The 19,628-nt window shown below is 36.2% G+C and overlaps 1 protein-coding gene across 1 annotated transcript in view; it reads left to right on the forward strand.

Moving 5' to 3' along the window:
- The window catches only part of LOC150078041 (uncharacterized), a 119,978-nt gene that overhangs the window by 10,644 nt on the left and 89,706 nt on the right, over positions 1 to 19,628 (forward strand). The window contains exon 2 of the mRNA XM_090384439.1: positions 7,938 to 8,061. Coding sequence (XP_090240565.1) covers positions 7,938 to 8,061 — 124 coding nt within the window. The remainder of the gene's footprint in view (positions 1 to 7,937; positions 8,062 to 19,628) is intronic.

Below are 19,628 nucleotides of genomic sequence, written 5' to 3' on the forward strand. Positions count from 1 at the left end.
AAGGAGTGAGGGAATGATGCCAGCAGTGGGGAAGATGGATCGCAAATTAGTAACACATGCAACATATCTGATATCCTTCCTGATGAGGTAGAACATGCATTGAAGAAAACGAAGAATCAGAAAGCCCCAGGGTAAGATGAAGTTATTGCAGAGTTGTTAAAATTGGGAGGAAGAGACATGACACAAAAAATAGCAACTCTTCACAAAATGCATTAGAAAAGGTGTGATGCCTAAGGAGTACAATAATGCAATCATAGTTTTGCTACATAAGAAAGGAGATAAATCAGAAATTGGAAATTATAGATCGATTAGCTTGTTATGCCACATCTACAAGTTGTTCACAAGGGTCATTACTAGCAGATTAGAAAGAATACTTGATGAGAATCAACTGAAGGAGCAAGCTGACTTTAGGACAGGATTCTCAACCTGGATCACCTTCACGTAATAGCACAGCTAATGGAGAAAGCAAATGAATGTAAAACACTTTATGCCTGGCATTTGTGGATTATGAAAAGGCATTTGATTCCATACAGCATAAGGCAACGTTTCGGGCACTGGAAAGACTGCATAGATACCCCATATATTATGATTTTGAAGAAAATATATGAGAATGCACCTCCTTTATTAGACTAGACAAAGACAGTACCGAATTTAAAATTGAGAAAGGAGTTTGACAAGGAGACACAATATCTCTGAAGTTGTTTACTGCTGCCCTTGAGGAAGCTTTCAGAAGATTAGACTGGTCTCAGAAAGGAGTCAATGTGAATGGAGAGTACCTAAACCATTTACGATTTTCAGATGACATTGTGGTCATAAGCCACAATCCCAAAGAATTAGAGGAAAATCTTAATCAGTTATGCAGAGTTAGTAAGGATTTTGGACTAAAGATGAATATGGCTAAAACAAAAGTAATGATGAACAAGTATGCCACAGAAAGGGATATAATGATTGAAGGAGCAGTAATTGAAAAGGTGGAGTCATATACTTATCTGGGACATCATTAGCTGTAATAATGATAAATGGCTGGAAGTCAAGAGAAGAATAAATTTTGGATGGATAGCATTCAGGAAATATAGTCACATACTGAGGGGCAATATCCCATTTGTCTGAAACGTAAAATAGTGGACCAATGTATACTTCCCACCACGACTTATGGAAGTGAAACATGGGCACTCACCAAAAGAAAGAAAAAGAAGCTGAGAGCTACACAGCGAAGAATGGAACAAATTATATTGGGAATCAGACTGTTAGATAAGAAGAGTAGGCACATGGAGTAGGCACCAAACTCATGTAAAGGACATTCTTATCAAAACTAAAGAACTAAAATGGTCTTGGGCAGGACACATAGCTCAAAGACATGATGACAGATGGACTAAGAAAATAAGAATGGTAACCAAGAGGAGCTGGAAGAAAACCTGGAAGACAACGATGGAAATGGACAGATGAAATTCATGAGTTTGTGGGTAGTAAATGGATGGCCATTGCACAAAACAGAAGGAACTGGAAAGTTACTGGAGAGGCTTTCATCCTGCAGTGGATTGAAAATAGCTGATGATGAATTAAGATGAGTCACAGCAAATCGATTTTCTGTTTGCAATGGAGACTTCATTACACAGTTTCTGAGGTTTTAGGAACTAAATCGCACTGGGATTGTAAAAAAATAAGTTTATGATAAGTACCTCTTGAAAGTAACTGTAGTACTGTACTGATAATTTTATATCAGTAGTTTAGAAAACATTTAAGAACAGTTTTCTTCATGATTTAAAAGATAAGATACACAAACCAAATAGAGTATGGCATGATAATATGCACAAACTGTATTGTTATGTAAATGTTGGATTTTTGAAAATATTCAAGGATCTTTAATGTTTTTAGAAAAAGTCCTTTCTGCTTTAATAATATCTTTTTCTCTGCAAATTATAGTTAGGACTATAGATTGTGAAAGTTTTCCCCCAATAAATGAAGGTAAATAGGGTCAGAATTTATTTTTTATCTTTAATAGCAGATGTGCCAGTGGGTTATATATTCAGGATTTTTTAATTAAAAGGTATCAGGATTTAACTTGCTTATTTTTTTATATTAAGGCTGTTTGTTACCTGGACCCTTTTTGTTATATTTAAAATTTTTAGAATTTGATGTTAATGGGTTATTACTATTTTGATTTTACAATTTCTAAATTAAAATTTTGCATAATCAACTGCTTTTTTTCTTAATAGGAAAATGATTCTCTATCCTCAGTTTATTCTAAAAACATCATCAGTTTCTGAAAAGAGTATAAACTATTTTATATAATGAGAAAGAAAATAAATAAATAATGATACTACAATAGTTATAGTGTGCAGAGACCCAGCACAAACTGTCAAATGGTGAATATAATGAAAAGTGAATAGCATATACAATTGTTTTGTTTGTTTTCTTTTTTCTTTGAATAAAATTGATTTATGTTCATATTAGAAATAGGGCAGTGATGTTTTTTAGCCTGAACTAAATATGGGGAACAACTTTCCCAAAAGCAATTGATTAGGCAAAATTTTAATATAGAAATCATAAAATCTAAACTGTAAGACTTAGCCCTGTCATTCATAGCTCCAAAATGGCTGAGAATATTTTGAAGATGACCAGTGTTCAGGTCAACTTTCACCTTCAAGCAGTAATGAAATGGGTTCTGAAGTACATGAAAAAATTTATTCTGATTGGTTATTAATCATCTAATAAATTGCTCCCTACTGGGAATCTCTTTTTGGTCATGCCAGACAATGCTATCAAATAATCTAAGCATGTGTTCAGTGTCAGCAAAATTTGTTTCAGAATTGTTGATTGATGACCATAACAGTACAAGGAGCTGAAAATAAGGATGGAAATATAACCTAATTTTATCAATTGCATTTCTAGTAATGAACCAAGGATATCAAATCCAGTTGTACCAGTGAAAGCCACCAAACTGTTTGCATCCAAAAAAAAAAGAAAGTTCAGTTAAATGTGAAAATAGCGTTGCTTGGTTTTCAACATTCAAGCTATTGTTCATTATGAATTTGGTCAGAAAGGTAAACCATACCTATTATAAAGAGGATGTGATTCAATTCAGGGGAAAAAGTTAGGAGAAAATGCCATGTTTGAAAATGGTGGATGGGATCTCCATCATAACAATACTCCTAAACACACTGCACTATCCATTCAAGAATTTTTTGGCCAAAATTTTTGCCCAACCTTGTATCAATATGATTTTTTCTCTTCCTCAAACTCAGAATGATGATGAAAGAATGAAGGTTTGATGACATTTTAAACATTCAACTTAATATGATGATGGAATTCAACTTTCTCACAGAGGACTTCCAGTGGTGTTTATTAAAGTGGCAGGAATGTTGAGATACTTGGATATTATTAGATGTACATATGAGGTCAGTATTCATACAGAACTCATACATATATGAACCTTTTTAAGCATGCAAAAAAAATCCTTTTGTTATCATATATGACATAAAGACTGCTGGAGCAATGTGGCTTTAAGGGCAAGTTACTGCTATGGATAAAGGGATGGTTAAGTGGAAGAAGACAGAGAGTGGTTATCAATGGGCACTGCTCTTCGTGGGCTAATGTTATTAGTGGAGTCCCCCAGGGTTCAGTGCTGGGCCCATTGCTGTTTTCAGTATTTTTTAATGATATTGATGAAGGTATATCAGGCTTAATGTCTAAGTTTGCAGATGAAACAAAGGTTGGCAGGATGGTTAACTATAGTAATCAGGGTGAGTTATTGCAACAAAATCCAGGAAAATTGGGTCAGTGGACTGAAAAATGGAAGTTGAAGTTTTATATTGACAAATGCAAGGTACTATATACGGGTAGTAGTAATCCCAGAGTAACTTATCAACTGTGTGGTACTACACACACACAGGGTAGTGGAAAATGAAAAAGATCTGGGAGTAATTGTACAATCAGATATGAAATTGTCTGAGTAGTGCAGACATGCTGGCAGGACAGCTCATGGGGTTTTGTCAATGATATATAGCTAGCAGGGATAAAGAGGTGATTATCCCTTTGTACAAGGCCATAGTTAAGCCTTGAGTATTGTATATAGGCCTGGTGGCATCACTTTATTTTTATCTGATGCTATATAATCTTGTTTCCTTACATAATTTGCTGCTACTACTATATAACAAAGTAGTGACTATTTACAAATATTTGTTTCAAGAATTTATACTTGATTTACAGTCCATCCTGCATCAGGTGGACACGCAGGATGGAGTTCTTGAGTAGATGCTGTCCTACCAATTGCATTTCATCTTTCATTATGAATTATAAAAATGGTAGCAAAAATAATAATGATAACACAAGCAGTGGTGTATTCGGGCTGGAACAATGTTCCGGTACTTTTTTCTAACTGTCATAATAGAAAATCATTAAATATAAACCTAACATTACGAAACAATGGCATAATCAAAGGGGAGGGAAAAATAATATCTATTTTACCCATTGCTACTAAAAATATATATTAATAGTAATGTTTAAAATTAATAGATTTATTTAAAAATTTATTTAAAAAACAAAAATATAAATTTTGCAATGAAACTTTGAACGTTTCTTACTAAAGTACAAAGTGTAAGATAAAGAGATCCAATGAATGAGATATATTGTGATGCGTGCGAACCCTGCATTTTGATTCACCATGAGCTGAATGCTAGAACTGTTTGTTCTATGAACCATGAGTCTGAAGTCTGATTCAGTTAATGTTCAGTCAATGTGGCATGATCATATAGTCCACAGAGTAGTATCTTACTACTCTGTGCTGACCGGGCTAGCCAGATGGGTAAAATCCTTGCCTGGCAACCCAAAAGTCGTGAGTTTGAATCCCGCCTCGGGCTTGGATCAGAGTAAAACGAAAAAACTTTGGGAGGTGCATTATGGCCACAGAAGCCGATGTGCCAACAACTAAAAAAAAAAAAAAAAATTACTACTCTGTGATATAGTCTTCCGGAGAATGATGTACAGGATTTTTTTTTTTTTCGTCACTCATATATGTATTGCCAACCGGGCTAGCCGGGTGGGTAAAGTGCCTGCCTGGCAATCCAAAGGTCGCAGGTTCGAATCCCGCGTTGGGCTTGGATCAGAGTAGTGCAAAAACCTTGGGAGGTGCATTATGGCCACAGAAGCCAATGCACCAACAACTAACAAAAAAAACATATGTACATGTGAGTTTATGACCGATCTCTACTATTTAGATTAATTAATTTATTTACTACTGTTTCTTCTAAGGTAAAAATTAATTTTTACGTGATTAAATGTATAAATTTAAATTTACGTAATTTCAGTATTTAAAAAGAAGAAGTTTTCAATAAATACAAAATGAGCGAAAAATGCAAGCAAACAACATTAAATAGATTTCTTGATAAAAAACTGAAAACTGTGCAAGAAAATGTACAAACATGTGGAAATGATAACAACATGACCTCTTCTTTTCCATCAAGATCTAAAGATGAGAGAAACAGTTACACAGAATTAAAATTTAATTGGCCCCACATTTGGAATGCTGACACCTGGACTGAGAAGAAAAAAAGCATATCTTTGGCTTACATGCGACACCGGAAATTTAGGATGTTTGACTTGTGCTGCTGTAAAAAAAATTATAGCCGTCTAAAACGCATGGAGTTAGCATTTCAAAGGAATGGAATTTGATAGGGGTATCATATGGCAAAGATAGAAGTTCACAATTGACATCTTTGCATAAGAAAATTTATGAACATTCAAAAAGTACTTCACATATACAGACTGAAAAAATCTTGCAAGCTGCAAATGAACAACATTAAATAGCGGTAATTGATCAAATGAATGACTCCAAAATTTCTAGCACCTGTAAGGTTTTTAAAACTGTATATTATATTGCATGATTGACCATATTCTGACCATTTTGAGTTGTTACAACTTCAAGAATTGAATGGCACTGTTATTGCTCATGGTTTACATTCAAGATTAAATGCTATTAATATAATCGAGCATGTCGCAAGGCATATGAAATTAAAATTGTGCCAACAAATTGTGGACATACGTGGAAACTTATTAATTCTCATTGATGAGTCTTAAACTCTAAGCAAAAAATCTACTCTGATTATTTATTTAAAATGTGAAACCAATAAAATGAAAGATCCACATTACTTGTTTCTTGATTTAATCGAATTGCCAGATCAAGCAGCTTTCACAATAACAGTGTGTCTCTTAATATGTCTTGAAAATTACAGATTTGATGACAATTATTTAAAACACTATTTGATTTCTTGTACGGGTGATGGGGCAAGTGTTATGTTGGGCAGAAAATCTGGAGTTGGAAATAAATTATTAGAAAAATATCCAAATTTGATCATATGGCATTGTTTAAACCATCGGCTTGAGTTATCAGTTGGAGATGCAAATCAGAAGTTCATGCAATTAACCATTTTCAAATATTTATGGACAAGCTGTACACTTTGTACAGTCAATCTCCAAAAAACCAGGGAGAAATAGAAGCATGCGCTGCCAGCATTGGCGAAGAAATTAAAAGGATTGGATGGGTATTTAATGTAAGGTGGATAGCCAGCTCCTTTAGGACCGTATCAGCAGTTTGGCAAAAATTCTGCATCTTTATGCCATCATTTTTAAAATGCCAGTAAAGATAACAACAAAAACAAAACTGAACAATCCATGTTCAATGGATTATATAAACAAATTTCATCCAAACAGTTTGTTCTAAATTTAGTCCGGATGTACGATGTATTGTTTGAGCTATCGATTCTTTCAGAGTTATTGCAAAAAAGAGATACGACAATAGTATATGCAAATTGATTTGTCGTACAATTCGTTACTTGGAATTTTTAAAAGATCCTCAAAAAAGGAAAAGAGTTGTTAGAAGTCTCAGATGCTATTGAAAAAAAGCAATTATTTTCAGTAACATTAATGGACAATAACAAAGTAACCTTAATTCATAGAAATCAATTTCTAAACAGTATTATTAATAACATGAAGCATAGGCTGAGTGATAGTATAGATTCTACTGAATTTACTGAAGGAATTTCAACTTCAGACATTATAAAAGAGTTGTGAATTCTTGAACCAAGCAAATGGCCATCTGAAATTGACCTTGGATTTGGAGAAAATGAAATAGAATCTCTCTGTAAACATTTTAATTTATCTTTCATAAAATGTTTGAATGTCTACAGGGATTATTTAGCTAATGATGGTCGTAGTGTGCCCACAGATTTGGAACATTTAAAAACCTATTTCCAAAATTACAGCTTGCAGTTCTTCTGAATGCAAGCGTGGCTTCAGCAGTATGAATTTAATATTAACTGAGAAAAGATCCCGTAAACTACGTGGTCCACCATTAGAATTATGGAATCCAAATTTTTATGTCCATCATTCTGCTGTTGACCAATAAACTAAAAAGGGCAAGTTACACAAAAATACGTAATCGATCCTGTATGGGAATTTCTATGATTCTTCTAAACAGTATTTTTTATATTATTTTGGAATTTTTTTGTTTTTTTCTTTTCTGATGTTTTTAATTTTTTGGCTTTGTTTTTTACTTTTGAAATTTTTATTTAATAGTTATAAATAAATACTGAACAAATATTCTAATCTTTGACTTATTTATTTTTGCAAATGAAAAAAGCGTAGGTAACTATTTGTAGTTAATCGACAAGCGTTCCAGTACTATTTTTTTTTAGCAATATGCCTCTGAACACAAGGACCAAAACTTGACTCTGTGCCTTGCATTCATATGATGACCAAATCTGTCACTGATTATGTATATTTTATGCATGTAAAGAAAAGTTTAGGGGAAAGTTTGTATTAATTTTTATGTGAGTATAATTTTTGTTTCTATATATAAAAATGTTTCACTTAAGTTTTATTTACAAATTTTTTTATGGGTAACTGTGTTGTGACTGAAAATTATTCTAATTTTTTCTTAGTTTATTCAAGATATGCAGTTAAGGCAGAAAGTGCTGTAAAATGGTACCCAGCAAAAAGCTCAAAAAATCAAAATGGAAAACATTTAAACAGAGTAGTTTTGGCTACATCTGAAACATCTGATGGGTAAGTTTATATATGAGAATTTTCTCCTGTATTAAGTAAAGTAGAAGATGTCTTTCATTTGTATGCTTTAATTTTTAGAATGTAGATGGTGAGCTGTTCAAACATATTGTGGATCTAGTTTCAAACAAGGGATTTTTTTGATTTTTTTTTTATTATAGTGACCCTAAACACAAGGAATTGGAACTTGTCTTCTTAACCTTCAGTCTACCACATTTAGGTTGAAAGTTAAGAAGACAGAAGATCGATGGTGATATCCAGGGGTGTTCCTAGTGTTTGTGGCACCTGGGTGCCAATTGAAATCTGGTGTCCCCCCTTTAAAATTTTCTTCATATGTGTAGGTAAGTTGCGGGTTTTCAGGCGCTCCTTGAACGTTGGCGCCTGCGTGCAGTGCAGCCATTTCACTCTCGGGACGGCCCGCTCCTGGTGATATCAGTTGTCATCCCTAATACAGTCCCTGATATCATTGGCTCTACTGATAGCCAGCAGGGATAAGGTGGTGGTGGTGATGGGGATAACAGTTTTCTTGGACTTTGATAATAATGATGATCTGGATTAGCAGGACAGAATGATACCTTGGAAGCATACCCTAACAATGAACCTTTGAATTTTTTAATAAAATTTTAAAAATTACAATACTATAAAATTATAAAATCATGGAAACAGCAGTGTAACAAAAAGATTTTGCTTTCAGTTTAGGGTTATGCCTAACCTATAAAGCCTGTTCCTAGCTCTCAAGATTAGATTGGTCTCACCACCTTGACCATCAGGGGCAGGCCATCCAGAGGGTGCAAGGGGTGCACTGCACCCGGGCACCAACGTTCAAGGGACATCTGAAAACTTGAAACTTACATACACATATGAAGAAAATTTTAAAAGAGGGTGCCAAACTACGATTGGCACGTGAATCGTAGGAATGCCCCTGTTGACCATCCTTAGTCTCTTCTTCCTATAGGTTTATAATCTAGAGCTTGTCATGGAAGTCGATTTTTATTCATTCTATTCAAGTGGTTAAGCCAGTTTTTTTGATGATGATTTATTTCATCTTACTATATTAGTTATATTTAGTTGTTCTCTTATCTCTGTATTTTTATTTTGACCTCATCTTGTTATACCCAGAAGAGTTGTATAAATTTCATCTGCACTACCTCCAGTCTGTCTCTTTGCTTCAAAACCCAATTTTCACTTCCACATTTAAGAGCTGCTTTTGATACAGTGTTATAGCCTTATCTTAGTTTCACTACTCAATTGTTTTTCAGAGTTTTGTCTGATTACCCCATTCATTTTATTGAGGTTTGCATTTTGGATTCTAAATTATTCTTATAGCATATTATAATGTTTACAAGGTATTTAAATTCTGAGACTTGTTCTATTATTTTTCCATAAAGTTCTGTCTTTGAATATATTATTTCCACAAAATCCATTTCTTTTGTCTTTTTCTTAGATATTTTCATTTTATATTTCTTAACTACAAGGGTTATTCCAAAAGTAACATACTGTGCATGTGATTTTCACTCCATATGCCTGTCTGACTGACATTTATCAGGATAATAATTTTAAGTTTAACCTCAACATTAGTGTGCTTGAAACAGAGTTCCTGCATTGAATGTGGGTGTGTAGAGGCTTTTAAAAATCGATGGTGATATTGCTTCAACTCAGATTACAGTTTCAAGTCAAAGACCTTTATCAAAATTGTGTTTATTAACATTATGTGGTCAAATACTGACACAAATTCATGACGTGTTGTGGGTTGAATGTTTTGATGAATGAATGATCAATGAATGAATTGTTATGATGAGTCAACAGAAGATTGTAGCATGATTTCGTGTTGGTCTCAAAGTTTTGTCAAGTTCAGAGCAATCTTGAAGACAAGCAATGCTAAAGTAGACTGAGAACATTTATGGACAACACATTGGCAGGTATTACTACCATTTTTGAGGAAGACAGACATATGACCCATGAAGAAATAACCAATAAATCTGGAATACCAAAATCATCTGTTTATTGAATTTTAACTGAGGTGTTACAAAAATGAAAGGTTGCTCCCTGATGGGTCCCACATTTACTGTCAGATGAACAACGAGCAAAGTGTAAATTAATTGCAACACAGTTACTCACACATTACTAACAAGAAGGTGAAAAATGTTGAAATGCATTATTGCCATTGATAGGACATGGACATGCGACTCTGAACATGAACTGAAATCACAATCAGCTCAGTGGAAGCATTTGTCTTCACCATGCTCCTCTAAATGTCATTGCTTATGATTATGAGGGCATTATTGCCACTTAGAAGATCAGGAACTGTAGACTACACTGAGTGGACAGAAATCATGGGGTACTTACCTAGTAACGGGTAGGCCCACCTTTCGCCCGGATAAGGGCAGTCACATGGCAAGGCATTGAGTCCACTAGTTCACAAAAGTGTTCCACAGGTATTTCCACCCATGCCTACTGCACTGCTGTCCATAATTCCGTTGCATTCCTGGGTGATGGAGCCAAAGCTTGAATGGACCTTTCCACAGCATCCCAAAGATGCTCCACAGGGTTCATGTCCGGTGAACGGGGAGGCCATTCCAATGTAAAAGTTGCAGAATGCTCTTTGAACCATGTTCTAGTCACCATGGCTCTACGGGGAGGAAGGTCCTGCTGGAAGGGCCCATTACCCTGTCTGTGCACGATGACCATGAAAGGATGCACACATAACCTGAACCACTCAGAAATGCATCTAGACAACTGGCACACATTGGGACCTCTGGTCCCAATGTGTGCCAGTTGAACATGCCCCAGACCATTATCGACCATCCACCTGCCTGAACAGTTCCTTGTTGATATGACGGGGTGCATAGCTTTGTGCGGTTTCTATCAGATACACACCCTCCCATCCGCTCGAAATTACTGGAAACAGGACTCAAAGGACCAGGAGACCTGTCTCCAATCATACAAGGTCCAGTGCTGATGTTCTTTTGCCCAGTTGAGGCTTAGAGTCCTGTGTCGTGGTGTTAGCAATGGGACTCTGGTAGGTTAGCAGCTCCCATAACCTATTGCAGCTAATGATTGCCTGATGGTCTTGGTGGAGACGGTTCTGGCACCTTCCTCGTTGAAGTTGGCGGTGACTTGTGCCACTGTCGCTCTCCAGTTGACTGAAACAATGCGAGACAGATGTCGACGGCCGCTTTCATCCACTACCTTTCTCCGCCCACAGTACTGTCCACGATGAGATATTATTGCAGAAATGATGTATTCCCGATACACTCTTAATACTGTCGAACGGGGATAGTGCAATTTCTGTACCACCTCCACGATAGTGACACATGCATCAGCCACCCACTATCATCCCTCTTTCAAAGTCAGTTACTCATGACATTTAGCCATACTGACATCAAATTACTATCTACGTCAGGCCCCGGGCAAACTATGGCCTGCGGGCCGCCGCACATTTTTGTGCAGCCCGCGAGCTTTAATTGTATTTTCGAAAAAAGTTTACTTATTTTATGCCTTTTGCAACGCCTTTTTGAAAAATAAATTTGTATATGTAATACATTATAGAATTTGTCAACTTGTAAATTGTTTTATCATCTCTGTATTGTTCAAATTGAGATAGAATTTTAAATTGTGCACGAACCGGAGCGAGCCAATGGGCGCTTTTATAACGGTATAATATTCAATTATAAATTAACTGCTCGAATTTACAGTAACAGACAACCGGTGATGACGACAATGGCTTTGCTGTGGTGGCGGAGTAATAGGATAGGACTGCTGACTGGCCACAGTTCCAATCTGTTTTCCTTGACGGTCATCCCGCAGTTAGTTATCTTCGGTTATTATCTTGGTGCTAGTAGCGATACTAGCACCAAGATAATAGTTACGCCCTTTTAAAAATAAATAAAAAACGAAAAATTCAACAAGAGCATCGTGTCTTCAATGAAGAGTGGAACACAAAATATATTTTTGCTAATATAAATAACGAGACTATTTGTCTCATCTGCCAGGAGAGTGTCTCAGTGTTGAAAGAGTACAATATTAAAAGACATTTCACCACTAAACATTCTGAATATGGTGCCAATTTAACTCCGGAAGCAAGAAAGAAAACTGTTGATGGATTGATTCAAAATTTATCTAGACAAAAAAATGTGTTTACGTGGCTAACTAAGAAACAAGAAGCTACTGTAGAGGCAAGTTTTGTTATTTCTCATATACTGTATTTGCAAAAAGCAACAAGCCTTTTTCTGATGGAGACTATATTAAAGAATGTATGACTGAAGCTTGTGGAATTGTGTCCTGACGTTAAACACAGATTTGAGAATATAAGTTTATCTCGGCAAACCGTAGTAAGAAGAATTGAATGTATCGATACAAATTTGAATGAGCAATTATTATCAGTATTAGAATCCATAACATGGTACTCGATAGCTCTCGATGAAAGTAACAACCAAAAGAATACTGCGCAGTTATTAATTTTCATACGTGGATGTACCTCTAATTTTGAAATTATTGAAGAGCTTCTTTCAATGGAATCTCTTAAAGACTAAACAACGGGAGCTAATATATTTGGACTAAAGATGAATATATTTTTAGTCAAAAAAATATTTATTTTAAAAAAAAGTATAAAAAGGAAAAACTCTGTTTCTCTTTATTATATGCATGTGTCACTAATAATATGACCTTTCAGGTATGTGCAATAGATTAGATACAGGGCTGTAATCATGAAAAAAAATAAGAGTATACTATACATAAGTTAAACAGCCATGCAACAGTGATTAATTAAAAGCAGAGGATATATAGCATATACCCTCCACTACATCAGTTTGTAAAAACAGATGCGGTACGATGCTTTATAAACTGGAGGAATCCTGTATAAAGAATAAATGTCAGTGTTCGAGATATGAGGAATTTAGTAATTTACTGGCTGACATCTGATCTGCTTTTTATTACAACCAGCTGATGCACATTTGTTGCTTGACCCTCCTTTTTGTGGAAATGAGAGATTCAAATTATCACCCAAAAGCAAAAGAAAATGGATGAAGATATATTTTAAAATAAGTACACATGGAATGAACTTTACCATAGGAATCTGACAAAATTGCCATAAACATTGGTTTACTTAAATTTGCTTATTTTATATTAACTTGAAAAACCAAAAAATTAATATCTGGAAGAGAGCAGTTGTTCAAAAAGCTGCAATTAAACAGTCGAATCCTCCACATCTTTTCAATGTTAGGAAACTCATCAGCTTACGTGGCCTCATAAAAGAACCCTTTAAATATATTACTGTACTTTGACCCATGAAATATAATTGTTCTACTGTTGTTATATTCTTGGATAGCCCAGGCTAGAGAAATTTACAGCTTCATTGTTATGAGAACTAAATGGAACAGCTCTCAGTTAACAATTAGCCATGCATTTTTTGTGGCAGCATATGAATTTGATTGTGGGACATTCATAATAGTGACCATATACGTTACTCCAGGATCACAACCAGCCTAGAAAAACGAATGTATCACTTTATGCAAATATAAAGATTGTGGGACATTCATAATAGTGACTATATATACATTACCCCAGGATCACAGCCAGCCTAGAAAAATGAATGTATCACTTTATGCAAATATAAAAATAAATGTAGTAAACTTTAAAATCCAGCATCTTCAGGAATTGAGAGGTGCTGGATTTTGAACTTTTTTAGATTTTAAAGAGGTATGCCTAGTTATTTAAGCAGTTTTAGAGGATCATATCTCAATAAATATTAAGCACAAACAACTGAACTTACATTTGTAAACATCATTTATAATGAATACCTTCATTTGTTTTGTGGGCAGTTGAATTTAAACTGCATTAAAATCTAGTATTGCACTACTTTCACCAGATAGTTTTAGCCAGGGCTGCTGCAACCTTATGTGCCGCCAGTAAGCAAAATCAAATTTGCCGCCCCAAAATATTTGGATTAAAAAATAAAATAAGGTGTAAATAATTATTATTCATTTATTGAAAAAGAAAAGAATTACAACACATCTCATATATAATATAATGAAACAACAAACAAATATAAAAATCGTACTGTTGTTTAGCCATCGTCGTTCTGCTCTGCTGCCCTCGGTTATTGTGTTATTTCATTTGCAAAAGGATGGATGTAAGACTGTAACTGAATGGTGTATGAGTGTTTGTTTTTTTGTTTTTTTAGGAGCATTAGCAGCTAAGGCCATATTGCTCCGGGAAATACGGTGGTCATTCCCTGACCTTTCCGCATCCTCCGCATTTGGTGGTTACGGGCTCGAACCCCGGTCTAATCAAGAAGCATGTGCTATGCACTGCTGCTCCTTCCCACCTGGCTACGGAGGTGCCTATAAGTGAATGTAAAATGAGGTATCATTATCTTGGTGCTTACTGTACCAAGATAATGAGACCCAGCTGGCTAATAAATGGCATATGTTTATATTCAAAGTTGCAGATATTTGTTAAATTGCTTGTTGGACAAATATTAGAACCAGTGCAAAATTGTAAGATCAATGCAGACTTTCACCTCTTATGTTTCAACATACTTTAATAAAGCAATCAAAGAATAGAAAACAAATATAGTAAAAAAATGGTATGAATTTAACTGATAACCCAAAAATAAACACATGCAGTTGTATAAAGTGCACTAAGAGAGAAAATGAGCTGCAGATCATAGCAAATCACAAAGAAATATAATATGAAAATTTTCATATCGAAAACAGTCATTTAGTAGTACCAAGAAGAATGTTTGAGATGAAAATGGACAAGAAGAAGCTGAAAGGAAGACCCAGGAAGAGGTGGAGAGATCAGATTAGAGATGTGGAAACAAAGGGAATTGAGTGGGAGAAAATGAAAGAAGACAAGATTCTGGGAAGACAGAAAAAGATGGAAGGCTTTGATTCACCTGACCCAACCTTAGGTTGGAACTGTGATGAAGATGAAGTATTAGTGGAAAATGAAAGGAAGCAAGCTTATACCGCATCAGGTGTAAAACCACCCATCCTCAATTAATTTCTGCCACCTTGTGCGTTGTCTGAGAATGATTAAGGATGGCATGAGAATTCAGCTTACTTAATCCATTCAAAGCCTTAAACACCTCAATCAGATCTCCTCCCAGGCCCTAGTTTCTAGCTGCTTAAATATTCAAAGCTTTGTAGTAAGAGTGCCCTTTTGTTTCCCTCATAAATCATGTTGCTCTTCTCTGCAACCATTCCAACAGATCCACACCCTTTCTAAAATTAGGCTTCCAGACCTGTATGCAGTACTCAAGATGTGGCCTTACCATTTCCTTATACAGTGGAATATTACCTCCTTATCCCCGCTGGAAAAATTCCTGTGCACCATTGACAAAACCCTGTAAGCTGTCCTATCAGCACTTCTCAGAGAACTTCATGTCTGACTGCACAATTAGCTCCATTATGATACCACACAATTGGTACTTTAATCTGGAATTACTGCTACCCATAAGCAGTACCTATATTTGTCAAGGTTAAACTTCAACTGTTATTTTCAGCCTAATCTGCCTAGTTTAGAGATTTTTCCAGATCTTATTGCAGTAGGATATCCAGATTATGGTCATTAACCACCCTGCTAACCTTAGTATCATCTGCAGACATAGACATTAAGCCCTTCATCAGTATCATTAAAAATATTGAAAACAACAGTGGGGTCCAGCATTGTACCCTTGGGGACTCAACTAATAACATTAGTCCAAGAAGAGCAATGCCCATTTATAATCACTTTCTGTCTTCTCTTACTCAACCATCCCTTTAGCCATAGCAGTAACTTGCCCTCTGTTTCAATTTTTACAGTGAAACTGTCAAATGGAACATTATCATTTATGTGGAACAGTATCAAAAACCTTTATGAAATCTAATTATATGATGTCAAAATTATTTTTTGCATCCAGTTCTGTTGTTACTTTATAATAGAATCCAATCAGATTGTTCAGACAAGATCACACCTTAACAAATCCCTGCCATGACTGCCACATAACTGCATCCTGCCTGGAAAGTCCTGCATTATTTCTTTAACCAGTTAACTCATTATTTTTTTGTGGAACAGAAGTCAAGCTTTGTAATTACGAAGCTGTTAATTAAGAAAAACATAAAATCAAAAGAAGTGCATCCAGTTGGTATAGATGAACAGTGCACTGTTGAGTCAGTTTGGTGTAACATAAGCACTGCAAAAGCAAAAATAAGAGTAGGAGTGTGTTATAGGCCTAATGACTCGAATTAGTTGTTGTTATTTTGGTTTTTAGGAGCATTAGCAACTAAGGCCATATTGCTCTGGGATATGCGGTGGTCATTCCCTGACCTTTCCGCATCCTCCGTATTTGGTGGTGACCGGCTCGAATCCCGGTCTAATCAAGAAGCGTGTGCTACGCACTGCTGCTCCTTCCCACCTGGCAATATGGCCTTAGTTGCTAATGCTCCTAAAAACCAAATAACAACAACAACCTTCCCACCTGGCTACGGAGGTACCCTCGAATTAGTACAATGAACAATTGTACAGAGAGAGAGAGAGAGAGAGAGAGAGAGAGAGAGAGAGAGAGAGAGAGAGAGAGGCGCCTCCGTAGCCAGGTGGGAAGGAGCAGCAGTGCGTAGCACACGCTTCTTGATTACACCGGGGTTCGAGCCGATTACCACCAAATACGGAGGATGCGGAACGGTCAGGGAATGACCACCGCATATCCCAGAGCAATATAGCCTTAGTTGCTAATGCTCCTAAAAACCAAATAACATAACAATTGTACAGAGAAATAGAGTGGGCTAGTTAATCAGAATGTCTTATAATTGGGGATTTTAACTTCCCAGATATTGACTGGAACTTGTGGGTTGGTCATACACACAATAGTAAGATTTTGTGGATTTATTAGATGATTGTTTTCTGCAGCAGCATGTTCGAGAGGCAACCAGAGAGGGTAATACTCTTGATCTGGTTATCAGCAGTGATCATTCGTGTATTAAGAATTTGCAGATAAAGGAACCACTAGGTGGCAGTGATCACAGTGTACTGATGTGGAATTTACTTAAAGATATAATTACCATCAGGGGTAAAGGAAAGGATTTTTGCTTCCATAAAGGTGAGTACAGTGGTCTCAGACAGTTTTTAAATTCTGCACAGTGGGACCAACTGACGATGTTACCAACAGTAAATTCTAAGTGGGAAGCATTCAAAGAATTAATCATGGATGCTACTAAAAGTTTCATACCTATTAAGAAATATTGTTCAAGGTGTAGGCCTAAATGGTTATCTAATGAACTAATGAGACTCTTAACAGAGAAGAAAAATGCATATAAATTATCAAGCGACTCGGAAGCCTGTGGCAGATATAAGCTAGTCTGTAATCAGGTCACAAAGGAGGTTAGGCAGGCGAAGGCAGATTACGAGAAATCCTTGGCAAAAGATGCTAAGAAAAACAGCAAGGATTTCTTTACTTATATAAACTCTAATAGGAAGGGGATGAACCTGATTGGTCCACTTGACATCGATGGTTCGACTGTTGATGATCCTGCTCAGATAGCAAACAAACTGAATGAATATTTTGCATCTACATTCACACATGAGGAATTATTAAGGTTTGAAAATGGCAGAAGGTTATCAAATTGTAGCAGGATACTTAATGATTTTGTAATAACTGAGAGCAAAGTGGAGGAGAAATTGTTGAAGTTAAACATAAGAAAAGCACCTGGGGTGTATGGCACCTGGATGCAAAAAATAATTTTCATATCATATATTTAGATTTCAGGAAAGCTTTTGACACTGTTGCGCATGGAAGACTATTGTACAAATTGGAGCAGAATGGTATTAGCATTAGCATTAGTAGAGGCATTTGATGCAAGAAAGCAAGCTTATGCAGCATCAGCCAAAAAAAAAAAAAAAAAAAAACCACTTCCACTTCACCCCTCTGTTCATTCAAAATACCTGTCCAGCTGAGCCTTAAACTTATTTAGGCTATCAACTTCCACGACAAGGGATGGAAGTCTGTTCCACCAACCAACCACCCGCTGGCTAAAGGCAAATTTCTGACATCTATCCTACATCTGTCTTTCCTCAATTTGAATTTATGCCCTCTCAGGTGATTATTCTGAGCGAGAGGAAGAATGCCATCAGCATTGAGCATGCTCAAACCATTCAAGGCTTTATGCATAAGGGTAATATGTATTAAGGGTAAGTTGCTACAATGGATAAAAGGATGGTTGAGTGAGATAAGACAGCATAATTATTGCTGCTCTTTGTGGACTAATGTTATTAGTGGAGTCCCACAGGGTTCGGTGTTGGGTCCTCTGTTGTTTTGTATATTTATCAATGATATTGATGAAGGTATATCAGGCTTAGTGTCGAAGTTTGCAGATGATACAAAGGTTGGCGGGGTTGTTAATGACAGTAATGGCAGTGTGCTACTGCAACAGGATCTAGATAATTTTAGATAATTTGGGCAGATGGGCTAAGAAGTGGAAACTGAAGTTTAACCTTGACAAATGCAAAGTACTGCTATGGGTAGAAGTAACCCTCAGTGAACCGTACCAACTGTGTGGTACTACACTTAAGGATGTAGAAAATGAAAAAGACCTGGGAGTAATTGTTCAGTCAGATATGAAGTTTTCTGAGCAATGCAGACAGGCTGCCAGGGCAGGTCATGGGGTTTTGACAATGATATATAGGAATTTTGCTAGCAGGGAAAAAGAGGTGATTGTCCCTTTGTACAAGGCGATGGTCAGGCCACGCCTTGAGTACTGTGTACAAGTCTGGAGGCCTCAATTTAGGAAGGATGTAGATTTACTTGAGCGTGTACAGAGAAGGGCAACAAGATTGGTGAGGGGAATGAAGGGATCCTCTTATCAAGAGAGGCTTATAAGTTCTGCAAATTCCAGTGGCTGGAGACTAGGCACCTGCATGGTGACTGATTGAGGTGTATAAGGCCTTGAATTTGTTGAGCACTCTGAATTCTGATGGGATCCTTCCACTTGTTCAGATTATGAACCCAAGGGGGCATAAATTCAAATTAAGAAAAGACAGATGTAAAATAGATTTGCGGAAATTTGCCTTTAGCCAGCAGGTTGTTAGTTGCTGGAACAAACTTCTATCTGTTGTGGAAGTTGATAGGTTAAATAAATTTAAGGAGGAACTGGACAGGCATTTGGAGGGAATGGTGTGATTTTTTTTTTTTTTTTTTTTTTTGGCTGATGCTGCATAAGCTCATACACTTGCTTTCTCGCATCACATGCCACTACTGCTATTACTACTACTACTATTAGCGCTTTACTCCTTCTACCCTCCTTGTGAATTGGTGATACATTTGCACCTCTCTGGTCCATAAGAACCTTCCCTGAATCGAAAGATGTTGTCATAATTATGGCTGAAAGTTTGCTTCCCTCTGTTTTTTTTTTTTTTTTTTTTTTTGCAGTGTGTAGTTAAAAATGCATGGGATGCATATAAATTATCAGGCGACACAGAAGCCTATGCTAGATATAAGCTAGTCTGTAATTAAGTCACAAAGGAGGTTAGGCAAGCGAAGGCAGATTATGAGAAATCTTTGACAAAGGATGCAAAGACTTTACTTATATAAACTC

This window comes from Mastigoproctus giganteus, chromosome 11 (assembly GCF_048544385.1).
Source record: "Mastigoproctus giganteus isolate SK-2022 chromosome 11, ASM4854438v1, whole genome shotgun sequence".
NCBI classification, from domain to species: domain Eukaryota; kingdom Metazoa; phylum Arthropoda; class Arachnida; order Uropygi; family Thelyphonidae; genus Mastigoproctus; species Mastigoproctus giganteus.